We start from the raw sequence: 17928 nt of genomic DNA, 5'->3' as shown, positions 1-17928 counted from the left end.
ACCCAAGTTTCTCCTAGGGCTGCACCAGCTAGGAAGAATTTGTTTCTTCCAAGGGACTTTATTCTGTACTAGCACCTGTCTCATCTATATGCAGGAACTTGTCAGCTCCAGTGCTTGAAATTTCTTGTTTGTGAATGTTCAAGTGCCTTTCATCCTGCTCTGTGATGCCCATTTATCTGGCTGCCTCCTGGATACCGGATGCCTTTTCCTATTTCTTTAGGAGTGTGTCTCTTATTTTTTCCTTTCTAGGGATTCCCAGAGCTAATCCTGCTCTCTTTTGAGGTCATCTCTCCTGGTGGTCAATACCAGAGATGATATTTAAAAGATAATATCTTCCCACTTTGTATCTCTCAAGGTGTTGAAAGAGAGAAGGAAAAAATAGTCCAATTTGTGCTCCAAGTTACCATAAGTCTAAGTGGCAGAGGTAGACATGGCACTTCATGACTTAGCGTTGGGATTGCAAGTTACTTCTGCAGGACAATAACATCCATCTTGTGCAAATGAAGGCTAACCTTGAAATCTGTCTCATCAATGCTCACTTGGGCCTGATGCACTATGGTCTCCTTTTCAGAAATTAACTCCTCACCAGACTTGCTTTAGAAAATCATGTCAGAATCTACTGCATTCAGGATATAGTGAAATATGCAAGTTCCTGTGTTTGTGTCAAGCAAAATTGGCAATTTTTTTACAAGTGAGCAGTGTATGCAAATGTACAGCAGAATGATGGTATTGGTAATGTCTCCTACCCTTTACTGGAAAGCAAAAATTATGCCTTATGCTGATATGCTCTCAGAGCAGGTTAGGAAGGTATTGTTGATGAAATGTTGGGAAACCTTCAAACCACCTGGAGCCTTCAGGCCCTCTGGGTAATAGCTGAATAGCCCATGGCAGAAGTGTTCATAAGAGTGAGGGCTAATCTTGTGCTCTGATCAATACTGACTTTTTTCAGTGTTATAGAATCTGCGGTTTAATGTTGGGAGGGGGACTACAGTCACATGGATGGCAGAACCAAGTTTACCATAAGAGTGGTTTGTACCTAGGTTTATAGGTCTTTGTTAGAAAGACCTGATCAAATTATATAATGTGTTTATTAAGTTGTATCTGTATTAAGCATAGGTATGTATTATTACTAAGGAATTATGGAGATTTTTTCCATTGTTTGCTCAGTCCTTTTTATTACTTGTTAAATCATTTTGCCATGGAAAGACGGTAAAAATAACTTTATAGTGCTAACAGAAACTGCCTGTGTTCCAGGCAGAAATTTAGTTGCTAGAAATTTCATGGAAGTAGATTACTGCTGGATTTTTGCTGTCTTTACAAAGAACACGGCATCAGCAAATGCAAAAGTGATCAGATCTGTTTCAGTTTACACTACTAAGAAAGGGATTTCCCATTTTACTTTTGGATGTAAACCACTTAGCATGTTAATCTGGTGATATTTTCTTCTGAAATGAGAAACATTTTATTAGAACTTGCATTAGGATCCAGATGTTTTGATTACTTTCCCTAGGCATTGCGTTTGATTTTGTGGCAAGTAAGTCAAATTGTTTTGTGTGTAGCTGAAATTTCTTGGATTTTCAAGGTCCGTTCTTTTTCTTTTTTGTCTTGCAGTTTTCAGTGAAGATCTACACGCCAGTCTATATTTTGTCAATGCATCTCTGCAAGAGGTAGTGTTTGCTAGCACCACAGGGACATTGGTACCCTGTCCAGCAGCAGGGATCCCCCCTGTGACGCTCAGATGGTACCTAGCAACGGGCGAGGAGATCTACGATGTCCCAGGGATCCGCCACGTTCACCCCAATGGCACTCTCCAAATTTTCCCCTTCCCTCCTTCAAGCTTTAATAACTTAATCCATGATAACACTTACTATTGCACAGCTGAAAATCCTTCAGGGAAAATCAGAAGTCAGGATGTTCACATTAAGGCTGGTAAGTCCAACCTTTTACTGGGTTCAAATGGGCTTGAGGACGGAGGAAACTTGGGTGTTTCAGACAAAGAGTAGCAGCAGCTGTGAATCAAAGGAGGTCGACCAGAAGTGTAACCTCTGAACTCTTAACAATATTAATAGGGGATTCTTCCCTCTGTTCCTGACTTGATTTATTTTGTTGGTGCAAAGTTAGTTTTCCAAAGATCATAATCAGTTGAGCTTCTGCGCAAGTATAAGGAAAAATTAACTGATAATGAAATAATTAATCAGACCATGCTTACTCATTAAAGAGCTGTGAGAGAAAAAGATGTAGTCTTTGGATTTTGTATAGGGGCTGGAAGAAAAGAGGAATATTTGCCTAATCACATCCCTTCTCATTTGCTTGTATTCAGTTGTGCTTTGATTTGAGAGAGAAACTTGTGTCCTGTGTAACAAGTCAGCAACTGATATTGGTCCGTAGGCAGTGCTTTCTGTTTAAGCTAAAAGATTCAAATGAGCATAATGGTTTTGCGTCTGTTTTCTATACTGACTGTGTGCAGACTGGGAGAATTAGAGTGGGATCAAAATCAGGCCTTTTGTTGCAGCACATAAACATATGATTGCATAGTTTTTGAAGGTTTTGTCTACTCACTTCAGTTAATTAAAATATTCAAACAAACAAACAAAAGCTAGTCTGGGAGCTGACCCTTGACTAATGCAAATCCTCGTAACCTCTTTGTTGGTGTTGGAGCTATGCTAGTCTTTAATCAGAAGAGAAGTTGCTTTCCTTTAGAGATACGCCTTCACAGAAGTTATATGGGGAAAACTGAATAGTTAGTAAGTGGATTTGTCTGTGACTCTCTTTTAACATAAGAGAAGGTATTCTCTTCTTAACAATAAATTATCATTCAGAGATTTGTAGTTTGTAGACAATTAGAAGGCAAGAATAAAAAACAGGTTTCCATGAAATTCATGTGTCTTATTAAAGTTTGTCTAGAAAAGTGGGTTTTCTTGCTAGTGACTAGTATTGTGCAAGTTCACATGATACGTATATGTGGAGTTTGCATGGTCTGTACTTCTTCTGGAAAATGTTTGGTTGTCCACAGATCAGAAATATTTGAATACAAAAGATTCATAAGAATACATAGTAATCAACTCTATGTTTGGAACTCGGTTCTGGTTTCTGTGCTTTTGGTTTTACTTTAATGGATTTGTGGACAAGTTGTCTGGCAAATTTATATTTAGAAAGAAAGGAGTATTATTTTTGTCCTTAGTGGATTTGTTAATGTGTCTCAATTTTGAGCATCTTTTGGGCAGCATTTTTTCCAGTATTAGCTTCCAATTTTTCTATTTCATAGTTAAACTAATGCAATGATGCAGAGGAGGCTAAAATTTGTGACGTTACTAGCTAAGACTCTGGACAGGTGCTCATTTAGTTGTAAAAGCATACAATATGGATGACAGGATGCTGCTATGTGCATTGCTCAGCATTAACCCATTTATCCATGGAACCCCAATAATGTAAACTTTTTAAACAAGAAAATGAATAAACCTCTTTCCAACTTTTGTGCCCTACATATATTTTCTGTGTTTGCTTTTACTAAAATGATCAACTGGGCAGGTTTTCAAAATGGCCAACTGTCCTGGAGAAATACAAATACCTTTAGCAGTGTGTTAGGATATTGTTGCTAAACAAGCCTTTTCTGTAAATGATGGTTGGAGCACAAGCATTAGACAAAAGTCAGCCTCATTAAGATGATATATGTGCTATTCCCTCCAGTGTAGAACAAGATTAGGGGGTTGCTTCATCACAGGACAGCCAGTGTTGTAAAGTCACTACATTAAATGTGCTTATCATATCAGTTCAGCACTTATAACAGGGTTAAGAATCTTAAACTTTGATTAAAAATAAATTATTGACTTTTTAAAAAACTAGTGGTGTCTATCTTATCATAGAAGATCAGTTTGTTTTGATTTTTAAAAAATATTTAACTTATAATTAAATTTACTTTTGGTTAGAGTTCTTAACTGTTATATTGCTACAGTCTGGACCTGAAAACTTCATGATGTTTACATTTGTGAAAATTACAGTTACATTTCAGTACGCTGCCTTTTTTTCTTGAAATGTATTGTAAGTGGGGCTGACATTTAGAAATTCCTGTGCTCCTGGTGTATAGAAATGCTCTTGTAAACTCTGCAAAGGATTTACTGACTCTTCAGTCTAGAATCAATGTGGTTAAATGTAATTGGTAGAGCTTGGTATATGTTTGTGGGCAGGATATGTAGGCAAGAAATGTCAGTGTAATGTGGCAGATCAGCATTGCTGACTTGGTTACACTGCTGCACTGGGGTTGTTCTTCCCAATAACTTTTACCCTCAGGCACATACATGCCTCAGACACACACATCATTTTCCAATACATTCATCCCTATTTTCATCGAAAGTGTTTGTCACTTCAAGATATATAACTTTGTTCACCACCTCAAGATATGTAACTATGTTGGCTGTGGTGATTTCTTTTTTGCATTTTGACCTTATGGTCCTGTGGAGAGTCTACATTGCTGCTTGTCCTTCCTGTCTTGCCCATTTACTTCTTGTAGTAGACAACATTTTTTCTTCTCTGCTCTACCACCTTCTCTATTAACTGTTGCTCATGGGATTTTTCACCCCTCATTCTTCATTGAATTGTTTCAGTGCCAGGATTTTCCTTCTTTCTGTTCTCCTAACTAATGCATACTTCATCTCATCCCACCAATATTAGTTTGGTGTGAAGGATTTCTCCAAATGTTCTTTTTAATCTTCGACCATTAAATTAATTCTTCCAGATGCTACACAAATCATATCCTGGATCTAAGTACCCCCATGCTGCTTTTTAACACAACTCTGAATCATAGTTTATATTTTCTTACCATTAACTTATTTCTTTCAGTGCTGGTCAATTGAATGTAGCTCTTACCTACTATCATTCCTCTGTGTTTCTAACACACCCTGCTTTTTCTCTGGCTGTCATCTTCATCGATTTTCTCCTTCAGTTCTCACTTCTTCAAAATCCTAAATGACACTGACCTTCTCTTCTACCCTCTGGATGTCTAATTCACACACAGTGCTTGTATGTACTTTGTACTCTTTGATAGAGCAGAAAACAATTTGTGATGGGAAATGTGGCATGAGAAACTAGACGAGTAACACAAGACATAACACCGTTTACCCATATAAATATGCAGTTCTTACAAAAGTCTTTCTCCTTGCCCTCAGAATTAGGTAGGGGAAGAACATGGAAATATGGTGAAATGCAGATTTTGAGGAAACAAAAAGATCTGTGAAGGCTTTCATATTAATTTGCAGTCAGCCTTGCAAAACTGTATCATTACTGAGACAAAAAAATTCACAACCTCACTAACCTTCTTGGGAGAACTTTGCAAGGCTAACCGAGGAAATGGATGGGATGTGTGATTATGACCTGTTTAACAAAACTTCTTCTTCTGTCTTCAGTTTTACGGGAACCCTATACAGTCCGTGTGGAGGACCAGAAAGCCATGAGAGGCAATGTAGCAGTGTTCAAGTGCATTATCCCCTCCTCTGTGGAGGCATACATCACTGTTGTCTCATGGGAGAAAGACACAGTCTCGCTTGTCTCAGGTAGGTTGTTATGGCTTTCTTTTCCAATTGGCAATGGCAGCTATGGTTCCTATTTTTTTTCTCCCCAAATGCCTGATGTCAATTATAGCTGAATGGTATGTCATCCTTCCAGTAACATATTTCACATTAGCATTGCCGCATCCCTATGACTGTGTGTGACATGAAGGTTTTAGACAGCCCTGCTTTTTCTAGCATGCTTGAGGGGAAAATAACATGTTTTTTGTTTTATACCAGACACAAAAACAGCTTCCTGGTGCTGTGGCAATGGGTTCATGTTTTAACTTTGATAAGGAACTCCTATGTGCCAAAGAAATTTGAGTGTCATAAAGGATGTGTTGGGTTGTAATTGTTTTTCACTAGTAATGTTACTCATGGATTAGAAGAATTCCCATCTAAATTTGTTTGGTTATCTTTAAATGAGGTATGTAATCAATATTTATACTGTCATGGTTTAACCCCAGCTGGCAGCTAAGTTCCACACAGCCACTCACTCATTTCTCCCCGCTCCCGGTGGGGTGGGGAGGAGAATCAGAAAAAAAGTAAAACTTGCGGGTTGAGATAAAAACAGTTTAATAATTGAAATAAAATATAATAATAATAATAGTAATGAAAAGCAAGATAATAAGAGGAGAGAAATAAAACCCAAGGGTGCGCAATGCAGTTGTTCACCACCTGCTGACTGATGCCCAGCCAGTCCCTGAGCAGCGATTGGCCCCTCCCCAGCCACCCCCCCCAGTTTATATACTGAGCATGATGTCATATGGTATGAAATATCCCTTTGGCTAGTTCGGGTCACCTCTCCTGGCCATGTTCCCTCCCAGCTTCTTGTGCACCTCCTCGCTGGCAGAGCATGGGAGCCTGAAAAGTCCTTGACTTAGGACAAGCACTACTTAGCAACAACTAAAACCATCAGTGTGTTATCAACATTATTCTTATACTAAATCCAAAATACAGCACTGTACCAGCTATTAGGAAGAAAATTAACTCTACCTGAGCTGAAACCAGGACAATACAGTCATAACATTTCGATCTCAAATATTTTCATAGATAACACCGGTAAACTGTGGTGTAAGCTGAACATGTTGAAATGAAACAATTTATTCTAAAGCAGTTATATGCATTAATCTATGTACTGGCAAAATGAGGAAATGTGAGGCATTGTTCAGGAAGTACAGGGAATTCAGGCAACATTTTAAAGCATAAACATTGTAAGAAATTAATGGGAGAAAGTATATGTAGGAAAAATATTTTCAGTATAGTACATATCTAAATTATATATTACACACAATGCAGCTGTTATTACACATACAAATGATTTATGTGTGCAGAAATTTGAAATATATTGTTCTAGGGTAATGTAGAATGGAAAAAAATAATTTGAGTTGAATTGCTGCAGAGTATATTTAAGAATGTGGTTCTGTTTACAATTGTACAAAGTGTGGAAATGGTTTTGTACTTCTCGGTATATTAATAATCTTTTCTTTCTGACAAATGTGGTATCGATGAAAATATCTGTTTCTATAGGACTTATAGATTTTATTTTTCTGTGTTCTATTGATTCCTTACATAAGCTTGTTCTATTTTTAAAAATATATATTTCAAATATCTTTTTTGGGATTTGGTAGATATTTAAGGACCATGTAATTGATGCTCAGTTGTCCTATACTACTGGTGCACTGTTTAAGCTTGGTAAATGCACTTCCTTGTTATGCTCTTGATTTTGATATGGCATATTATTTTTGTCACTGAGCAACTGAAACTTGAGTGTGTTTCCATGCAGAGGTCTGTAATATCCGAATTGTAGGACTTAGCAACACTTCACCCAATATAGCCAGGTCAGAGTTGTATTTAAATATGCAAATAAGATTTCCATTATTACAGAACTATGTTTAAGATTATCTAAACTATGATTAAGATTATTTAATGCAACAGTGGATGGATGTGTTTACTTTGCTTCATCTTAAAATAGGCTACTACATGGTGCACGTCCATTTGTACGTGTGAATATTGCCTGGAGGAAAAAAATGTGTACACTTTCATGGTTAACTACCTTAATATTTCTTTTGAGTTTATTCCTTCTGTATTGTAAGAAAGCATGCATATTTTCTCTGTTAGCATAGATTGTGTCCTCTCAGTCTGGTTTTTTTTTTTTTTTGGACTTGAGCATTAGTACCTTGTACCTATGTGGTATCTTTGAATGACTCAATCATGCCCTTCACCCTGGAATCAGGAGTAGAGCGCACAGGTGTCTGTAACCCCTTCTTTAGGAAAGAATGTGTGGCATTTCTGCAGACCATTATGGCTGCTATTTTAAGATAATTTCACTCTGGTTAGTCTATATTGATTTTAACCCCAAACTTTTGGGGGATAAAAGTGTGTAATAACATTTAACTATATGGACCTAAATTCTATCTTTTTTTTTTTTCCTTAATGTGGCTTCTGGCTGTGTTTGAGTAGTTTACAATCATTAAAAATCTATTACAAATTTCAGTACTTAAAACACAGTTTCTAATTATCTCACAATCCCTTAATTTGACAGTTAGAAATCTAAATGGAAATAAAACATCATTCATTAAAACTGATGCTATTGAAAATCTCAGTTTATCATGTTGAATCACATCATGGAAAAGATTTAGTTTCAGAGATGAAATCACAGGTTAGATTACAGGTCGATGATATCTGTCGTGCAAGGGCAAAAGTGAGGCAGGAAAACATTGCTGCAGTTTAACCACAATGACTGCAAGATTTGTTTGTTCACCATTTATACTCTTTAACTGCAGCTTAATAGTGAGAGCATTTAAAAACCAGAACCCACACGTGTTTCATAAAACAATTGCCTTGAGTTTTGCCCATAATCAATTTTGCAATAATCTGGCCATGAACTCAAATGGTAGTTATTGATCAAGCCTGTCGTCTTAGAATGCCAGTGCTGATGAATAGGATGCAAGACATAACACAACTATTGAGCTGTTTTCCACTAATGATCAATATTCTGAGGAAATGCATATGCTTGCTTATACAGCCACTGCTACCATGTTTTTTTTTTTTTCCTGTATGCTAGACCAGATTAATTCGTATGCTTTTCATCTCCCCATTTAATATTGGAAAACATCAAGCTCTGATTTTTTTTTTTTCTTGTTTCTTAATAGAACTGTTTTACTCGTTACTCATCAACATCAGCAAAAATGAGAGCCATCTTGAGGGGAAACCTCTACTGTGAAAGAGCAAGAATATAAAAAAATATATATTCACAGTGTGATGATTATCATGGTTTGAGGTGGACAAGGCTTTTGTGGGAAAACTAGATAGTGTTTACTTGAAAAGAAAGGAAAAGAGAAAAAGGAAGGAGGAGAGAGAGAGAGGAAGAAAGATGAGAAGAACATTTTCACTGAGATGATATATCCATTTCAAATAGACACAAGTAGCCCAGGAAGCTCACACCTTACAGGGGGGAATGGGAGACCCCCTATGACAGGAAACAGGGCAGCTTTTTAGTGGGGAAGTTCCATATGCAAGTGGTCCAACAGATAAGCTTTTTTTTTTTTTTTTGTTTCCCTGAAAGGCTTAAACTCCAGTGAAATACTTCCAAGTACAATTTAGAGTAAATATTTCATACATCTGTCTCTGTAGTCCCATTCTGACTACTAGGATAGAAAGATCTGTAGATGAACCACAATCCTTTATTTCAGCTGTTTCCTGCTGTTTTGCTGTTCTAGATATCAGTTCTCTTTTTATGTAAATCTAACATTTTAAAGAATAAAGCAAAATGTTTTTACTTCTATAATGTAAAAAAAAAAAAAAAAAATATAGCTTTTTAGAAAGAGTGTTTGAGGTATATTCCTTGATTAAGATGGTGAGATTTTTTTGGTCTTGCAACAGTGTGCTATCCTGGACATACCTGCTTTTGTCTGTATGCTTAAATCTCAGAGAATGCAGTCATGTCCATAATTGAAGTGTGTAATAAATATGGCTGGGCAAAAGCCTCTTCTGTTTCCTGGCTGCAATTTTATGTCATGCCTCCAGGTTATTGCAAAGTAATTGGGAGCTGAAATACATTAAGACATATTGCTAGAATGTTTCCAAGGAGTGTCCAGATAGGTCAGACTCCCTGTTCAATAAAGGGGAAGGTGCCCACGTCTGGAGCCAGAAATACTGAATTCTATGAATTTTCCATGTGCAAGGACAGCTGTAGGCTGAAAAAGTGTGCATGTTCTTGTCTGTCTGTCAGGGGAACAGCTAAATAATTGGGGTTTTGTTCCTACACTTTGTCTTTCAACGTGCCAGGAAATCTGAGGCCAAAAAGCTTTTCCAGGGTGTCCTGTAGGGGCCAAGGTAGTGGGAAAAAGATTTTTAAAGCAAGGCAAAAACAATTATTTGGATGAATCTATTCTGGGGAAAAGTAGAAAACCCCAAATTCCAATAACAAATACACAGAAATCTTTTCATACTAGAGAGATCCATTCTGAATAATAATTGTTAGATAAAATGTTCAGCCATCTCCACTAGAAACAGCTGTTTTACAAACTCTCATGACAGACAAGGACAGCAGCAGACTACTGCAGTTGTCAATCTGCTACGAATGCATAAAGAGTATCTTATTTGCCCATCTGTGTCTTCTAGTAAAAACAATCAAATTTTCCAGTGATGTGTGTCTTGCCTAACAATCTCTGAGATGTTGGCAAAATAGAAGGACCAACTCTGAGAAGTCTTAAGGTGCTCACAAAGTGCAGGTTACTGCTGTACCAAGCTCTACAGTTGTAACTCATTTTTCTGAAGATCCTTCTTTTCTGAAGAATTGTATACTGTCAATTGACTTGAAACTGAGTCTGAAATTCATTTGAATTATAATAAGTAGCATAATGATGTGCAGTTTTCTCTTGTGTCAGTAACCTGCTTTTACACATTTTCATTAAATGACACTAGACATAATGACAAATAATTCTAGAATGTTGTATGACTTACAGCTACATACAGCTTGCTCAAAGGTCAAGTTTCCTTTTCTCCTTACTGCTTTCCTTCATGAACCATTCCCAAAGAAAGAGACTTTTAGGATCAGCTTTGTGTTGACTTTGTAACCATTGAAAACAGCCTAGACACTGCAAGACCAAAGAGAGCAGCAAAGTATGTTTTTGTAACAACAGCCATAAAACCAAGGAACAAAAGCATAGAAAAGTGCCACAGTACTGGTTGTGCTTCTCCTCTTGTTGAGCAACTGCAAGGCAGAATGGAGACTAGTGCTTGGCTTGTAGTATTTCTTCTTCACATGCAGAACAGTGAAGCTGGACTAGAAGGGAAGGTAAAAACAAAATAACTGCTGATTCTGCTCTGCCTAGGTAAAAGGAAAGAGCAGAGTCCATTCATGTGTTAATTAGCCCCAGAGAGAGCAAAGGTGTGGTTATAGGGGAAGGAAGGCAGAAAGGGATTATTAAAAATAAAGGTCAGTGTAAGAGATCAGCAAAGTGACAGAAAAGAGGAGACTGAAGAGCAGATGGAAACAAAGAGAAAGGCTGAAGAATTAAATTTCGTCTGTCTCTACGCACTGTACTTCTGTTATGAATGACTCCTATCCTGATTCTGATAACTACGAGGGATTTCGAGTTTTTCAGTGTATCTGAAAAGCTTAGTGCCCAGAGCAGGATCATGAATAGGTTCATGCCCTGACCTTTCTGAATTCCCATTTTCCTGTCTAATGACATACCATGCAAGAATCTGTCTTATTTATACATAGAGTGTGACTGCTTAAAAAAGGCAGAAAAAGAGAGATAATAACGACTGTGCACAGTGGCATATTTAAATCTGCACTGAAAGAATAGGAGTTTTGAGGGAAAGGTGTGTAAGCATGAATGGAACGCGGTTCCCTGAAGGGCTGAGATTGACATGCAGATGACAGCTGATGAGCCTTCCAGCCAGCATACTTTCCATCGGTCAGAAATTAGACACACTGGACCACATCTTGAAGTGTCACTGATGTACAATGACCTACATTTGATGTAATGAATTGCATTATTTATTTACACACAGTTCCTCAAGTCTTGTCTTTAAAAGGCTCAGGGGCTCTTGGATCTCTTTCTGCACAAAGGGCTTTTCTGAACTGCTGCAGTTGACAGTAAGCAGTCAGTGTTTGCCAGTAGTTATCACGTGGTGGCATCTAAAATACAGCACTGCAGTTTTCATTTGTGCTGGGGTTTGGAGATTACAACAGTGGTTCAGTTTACACAGAGCAATTGCTTTTTCTTCAGCCACGAGGTTTGTATGTAGTGGAAAAAAAAAAAATCTCTTTATGGAGAGTGGTAGTGTGTGCAGAGTCCCGTGTTCTGAATTAAATTATTGCTGATGATCACAGGGATTAAGTCCAGCCATTTGATTGAGGCGGTGTCTAGTAGAGATGAGTTGTGATCTTTCTTATTTTGTTTTGATGTCAGGCTTAATCATGGATGCCAACCAGCAAGCATTCAGCAGATGCTTAACCTATGCCACTGAACGCTCTAGATGCAAAATTTTTTCTGGTTCCAGGTGGAGTGGGATGAAGAGTACAATTTTTTATGCTTAAATACTGGCAACATATATAAAATTTTAAAAATCTGAATGTAAACTACCTTCTACCAGAAACATGTCGGTGAGATTTAATTCTCCCATTCAAAGTTGTGATAGCATACAGAAGGTAAAGCAGTCAAACCCGTACATCTGCTGAGCTTCCTTGACTCCCCAGAAAGCTAATGTGACTACTGTTCAGCACTGTTCAGGTCAGACTGTAGGTTTGCTGTTACAGCAATGTGTTTTCTAAGCTTCTTGAAGACATGTAAAGTGCACTTGCCAAAATCTAAAGACAATATATTGCTTCCTCACTTGCTCTTTCAACAAGGTTATTTTCCTAAGAAACCTAGGAAAAGTAATTTACTAAATGTCTGGTTATCTGCATTTTTCCTAAGAGCACTGCTCTTTTAGGAGGAGAGTGTTTTATAATCCCAGAAAGTGGAGATGGTAAAAACTTAGCACTTCCTGCTTGTACGAACATTTTTCATGCTCTCTTTTGACTCATTGTAAACTAAAATTGTAACTGAGCAAGGCAACGTACTCACAACTGTTCATTGGAGGACCTTTCCTCTGGCTACTCTGCAGTCTGTGGTCCATGTTTGCTTCCTAGTCCATTACACTGGAGTATTTTGATGAGGTGAATCATTCTAAAATTACGACCGTGGGATTGGTAGGATGGGATGCAAGGATTTCAACAGCTTTGTGGGAGGTAGGTGTTTAGAGTGACTTGAACAGATGAAGATGGAAAACATCTGATCCATGTGTCAAAGAACCCCATTTTGATAGCACAGAAGAAAGTGAGTAATACAGGCAAAGGAGTGGTTTCTGCTCGTTTAATTAACACAGGGAAGCGTGCATGTGAAACAGAGGTGTTAATATCAGAGAGACTGTTCTTTTCCTGTAGAGGGAACTTGCATATTTTCCTCAGTGTGACTGATGTTTTGGCTGCTCTGAGGGTGTAGAACATCAGTGGCTGTTTTTGAGAGATGGAGGAGAAAAATAAGATGTATTTGAGTGGGGTTTTTTGGTGCTTAAAGTGCAAAAAGACAAAATTTGCTCTGCGTCACTACATCCAGCAATTTATTACTAATAGGGTTCACAAATAGTAGCAGTGGTTTTGGCATTTCAGTAATGAAGTGGGTCTAGGAGACAAGTGTATAATTTTTTTTTTTTTCCCCTCTGTTGCTGCTCTGTTTTGGGTAGCCCTCCATTTCCATCAATTGGAGGGATCCCTTCCCTCTACTCACTTTAAAACCAAACAAAAAACCTCCAACAGCCCCCCTGCCCCAATCCTCTTTCTCTATTTTTTCCTCAACCCTTTAATTTTTTTTTTCTCTCTACTTACACAATTAGAAGCACACAAAAAACTTGACTGGATTCTGGCCCCCTTCAGAATTGCTTCTTGAGCTTGTGAATTAGAGACAGAGGGAAGTTGTAACTCTGCTTTCTGTGTTAAGGCTTCAAATGTTTGGATTTTTTTTTTTTAATATATGCCTTTCTTTCTCTTTCCCTCTCTGTATCCATCAGTGTATGTGTACAGATACACATCTACATACACACACACACATATGGGCACCTATCACATGTCTCTGTGGGCCTGTTGGACCATGCATCACATTATCCAATCTGATGCCCTAACTGTTCTGTTTTACCACCTTGTTATTGATGTTGCCAGTCATGAAGAGGTTTCTTTCAGCATGGTTGAATTCAGTGGCACAGTTAGTCTCTCACTGGAAATATCTGTGTCACGTTATTTTCTCTCCAGATGTACTTGAAATTTTTTTCATTTTCCTGGGGTGAATTCCATTTTATCATCTGGCCAACTTTTTCTAGCACCCTCAGTTCCTGTAATATTAATTCTCTCTGGGGTTTGTAAAACCTTCAAATAAATATGGCCAGCATTTTAATTAACTTGATGTTTACCAGATCTTTATTAAAGGTGAAATAAGAGCAGACTGACTGCTACCCTTCACAGGTGTTCACTCTACTTTTTTTCCATTTTGTCTTTGCTCTTTGTTTACAATTCTTCAGGCAGTTTTTGGTTCATATAATTTTCCTGGAATTGAATATTTGAAGTAATATCTTTATTACTGTGTTTTTGATATGCAGGATTTTTTGAGGTCTGATTTGTAGACAGCAAGGCTCAGTGCTATCAGATCTGGTATTAAAAGGCTAGGAGCAAGAACATACTTTGGTGACCTAATGTGTTGGTTTTAGGTCTAATTTTATTATTTATTTTCATTTTTACTTTTTGAAACAGTGAGCGTAGCATTGTTTTCTTCCTTATAAATCTATTTTGCTAGTGGCTTGTGATCTTGTCTCCTTCCTGAATGGCAGTGGATACGTAGATGACCACATTAAGCACTGTATGCTTGAGGTTTCCCATCAAAACTCTGTCTAACCTGAGTGAACAGCCAATAAACTATGACAGGTTTGATATGAGGGGACAAAATTGATGCATGAAATTCATTTTAATGAGTGGGTGCCTTACTACCCAGAATGCTTTATACTGTACAGCTTTTGCCTGCGTACGTGGTTTAGCTGCACTCTGAGAGGGGCAGAATGTCAAAACTGCCACCGGCCGTCATTTTTTTGGTTATTTTTAATACATCAAGGAGTTACCTACAGGTGACATCTGGAAGAAACAGAAACAGTATTTTCCAGTGTTGTGTGTGGAACCAGGTAACTGATTTCAACTAAAACATCATTGTGGAGTACAGTGCTATTAAGTAGATAAACCCACAGATTTTTAGGGCTGTAGATAGCCGTACAGATGCTCATTTCCTTTGTCTTCCCTGCCAAGAGTCCAGTTTTAACTGAAAGACTCATTAGAAGAATGACTCATTAGAAAGAATTGGAAGTACCTATCCTGGTAGAGCTTCATTTCATTTGCTGTGATGTCAGTGTTGTATCCCTGTTGCTTCACCTGGGTTGCTAAACTGTAAAGGCATATTTTTAATTGCGTGTTTGTTTTCTTTTTGGAGGAAGGTTACAGTGAAGGCCAGGTGATCCTTCAGTTAGAATCAAGTGAATTTTTTAAAGCCTGTGATCTGGTTTGTGAGCTCGAGCTGTGTAACTGCACAGGGGCAGACACTCTGTCCTGCTGCAGAAAGGTGGTAGAGGCAGAGGCTAAACATTTTATGTTGGAAGCTGTTGCTGTACCAAAATGTCTTTGGTTTTGCTAGAAAACTTAAAGCTAGTGAATTTCTTATAAAAGTGAGAGTACAGGAGATGAAAAATTCAACTGTTTAGATGTTCTGTCCCACCATAAAAATTGCATTATAATTGCAATTACAGATTGTTTTCATGGCGAAAGTAGCCTACCAGTTCGGTAGTTCATGTTTGTTTGGTTTGAAATAAGCTCTGCATGTTTTTACCATGCACCCAAACACTGTTGCTGTTAAATGAGTTGAAATGTTTACTGTAGGCCATGGAGACCAACATGATGCCACGCTTTCAACTGGCGGAGGAGTGTGATCCACACAGACCTGTCAACAAAAGCAGGTCAGCAGAATTGAGCAAGAAAAAAAAATCAATAAATCTTTGAATTAATCATGCAGCTGCCAGAGAGAATTATGGGTGCATGAAATGAAGGATGTAGGTATATATCTATGGCAACTTACTCTTTCCTACCTCATTGTGTCCTTTTCTTTTCTATGCTTGCAAGTTTTCTTTCCCTTACTGCCACCTGAACAGCTCTGTGTTTATTCAGATACCTTCATGCAATACCCACCATTCATTTTAAACTAATTCAATATGGATCACAGAAATCCTTCTTACTTTTCTTTCTCCACACTGCCACTTTTCTCACTGACTGTTGTGCGCACTCAATATGAATTAATACAGGAATTTCACCTCTGCATAAAACTGAGATTGCACATCTTGTGCAGTGAATTGGACTGAAAGCAACTGCTGCTTCGGTGAACAGAGGAGTTAAAAATTCATGCCAGGGCTGCTGATGTCTCAGGTGAGCAGCCATCCTTGTTGAGCTCTTCTGCAGCAGTGTGACTGGCGGATGAGCCCTCACCTGGACAAGGCTAAACCCGCCCCAATGTGGGGCAGATCCTCCTGCCTGGGACTGACTCCCACCTCTGCCTTGCAGGCAGATGTGGTCAATAAACATCTCCACCAAGAGTGTTTCACACCCTGCTCACCGAAGCTGGGCAGCAATCAGATGCAACCATGGAGAACTAAAAGGGCAGCTCAAGAGGGATTAATTTGACAATAGGGACATGCTTGAGAGGACTGTGAGGAATTATGAATTAAGAGATGCATCCTGTGTATATCTTTGTGGTTTCAGCTCTGTGCTTTGGTTTTCTTCTCTCCTTCTCAGAAAGATTTATCCTTTGTTGCGGCACCCTGGAAGAATTGTTCTGCATAGCTTCCCCATGCAAAACGTGTGTGTTTTACTGCTACCTCAATTCTGGGTCTGGTGGTGAGGAAGGATGGTAAAATTAATGCCCCAGCATCTTTAAATCTTAGTCTGCTCTGAGGACGATGCAGAGGTCCCTCCTCTGTGCCCAGTTTAACTCTCCAGCTGCAGAACTTGGTCATGCACCATGGCAAGGATGTCTCCTTGGCTCTCTGCCTGGGGATCAAGTCTGGCTCTCTTCCAGTTGGGGAACAGCCCAGTACTGGATGCTCACTTTCACTGCAAATTCAAATTCATTTTCCTCTTTTATTCATGGCTTTCTCTGCAAATAGATAGTGATATTCATAAAATCCCCAAGAACAATTACCCTGCTACTTGTGGAAGGTCAGGGCAAGTTCTGTTCAGGGATTATGTATTCCAGCAGGGAAGACAGAACTGACATACAGCACTCTTGTTTTTGTTTTTCAATTGCATGCCTAGGGATTTTTTTTTTTCTAAATGTTTTTCCCCCTTCTCCGTTAAAACAAAGAACCAAATTCCTGACACACTCAGAAAATACATTTGGGTTCAGCTGTGAAGCTGACTTTTTAATTTTTGAACTAACAAAGAAGCAAACAGACTATAATTTTCTAGGGGCAGAGAATTTTTTTTACCGCCCTCCCTTTGTAAAACATCCTGCCCAACCATATCTAGTTAAATGCCATTGTTTAGTAAACCCATGTTTTAGTCTTCAAAGAGACATAATCCATATAAAAGTAACATCTTTTTTTCTCCTGATATTTTTCTTGCAACTGATCCTCCAGGCAATACCTGAGTGATAATGATGGAAAAATATATTTCTCTGTTTTTCAGACTTAGATTTGTTTTGTGCCTCTAAGAGTGTTTTGTCTGTACTGAGGACTGAGAATCCTTCCATGTACTCTCCATTTTCCCTTTTGATTTATAACTGTTTTTCCCACAACACTGACAAGAAAGGCATTTGTTTAAAAACTAAACAGTGTTTATAAAATGAAAAAGAAAAAATGGCACCAACTGAAATGCTAAAAATTACTATATGGAAATACACAACTATAAGTAAAACTGATCTGTTCAATGTATAAAATAGTATGCAGATTAAAAAAAATTAATCTATTAGATATATTCTATACAAAGAAATACTCATTATAGTCAGTGTGTTCAGAAAGCAAAACCTTTCTGTAAAATAAATTGTCGATATGAAATTATGTGAGAGTGCAAGAGTCTCAACAAGCGTAACAATTTTTCCATGTATGCACAACAATTTAGAATATTTTGAGTTTATAATGTATTTATCTGAAATCTTTTACAATTCATTCTGAGTTATAATAAAATATGTTAGCAGCTGCTGATGTGAGGGGAGAGGTTAGGAAAAAATAGTCGGGAAAAACCAGAAGAAAACAAATGCTAACATTTTATTATATTTAAATATGGAAGGCTTATGGAAGAATCCAGAGAAAT

At 38.0% G+C, this 17928-nt stretch overlaps 1 protein-coding gene across 2 annotated transcripts in view; it reads left to right on the top strand.

Moving 5' to 3' along the window:
- DSCAM (DS cell adhesion molecule) overlaps nt 1–17928 on the top strand; it is a 476243-nt gene that overhangs the window by 74804 nt on the left and 383511 nt on the right. For both annotated transcript variants that reach the window (XR_012621906.1, XM_074814395.1), the window contains exons 2-3: nt 1612–1929; nt 5400–5546. Coding sequence is in view for 1 of the 2 variants with exons in the window: in XM_074814395.1 (XP_074670496.1) it covers nt 1612–1929; nt 5400–5546 (465 nt within the window). In the remaining variant the exon portion in view is untranslated. The remainder of the gene's footprint in view (nt 1–1611; nt 1930–5399; nt 5547–17928) is intronic.

The sequence above is a fragment of the Strix aluco genome, chromosome 2 (genome assembly GCF_031877795.1).
Source record: "Strix aluco isolate bStrAlu1 chromosome 2, bStrAlu1.hap1, whole genome shotgun sequence".
Lineage (NCBI taxonomy): Eukaryota > Metazoa > Chordata > Aves > Strigiformes > Strigidae > Strix > Strix aluco.
This window is presented reverse-complemented; position numbering and strand designations above follow the sequence as displayed.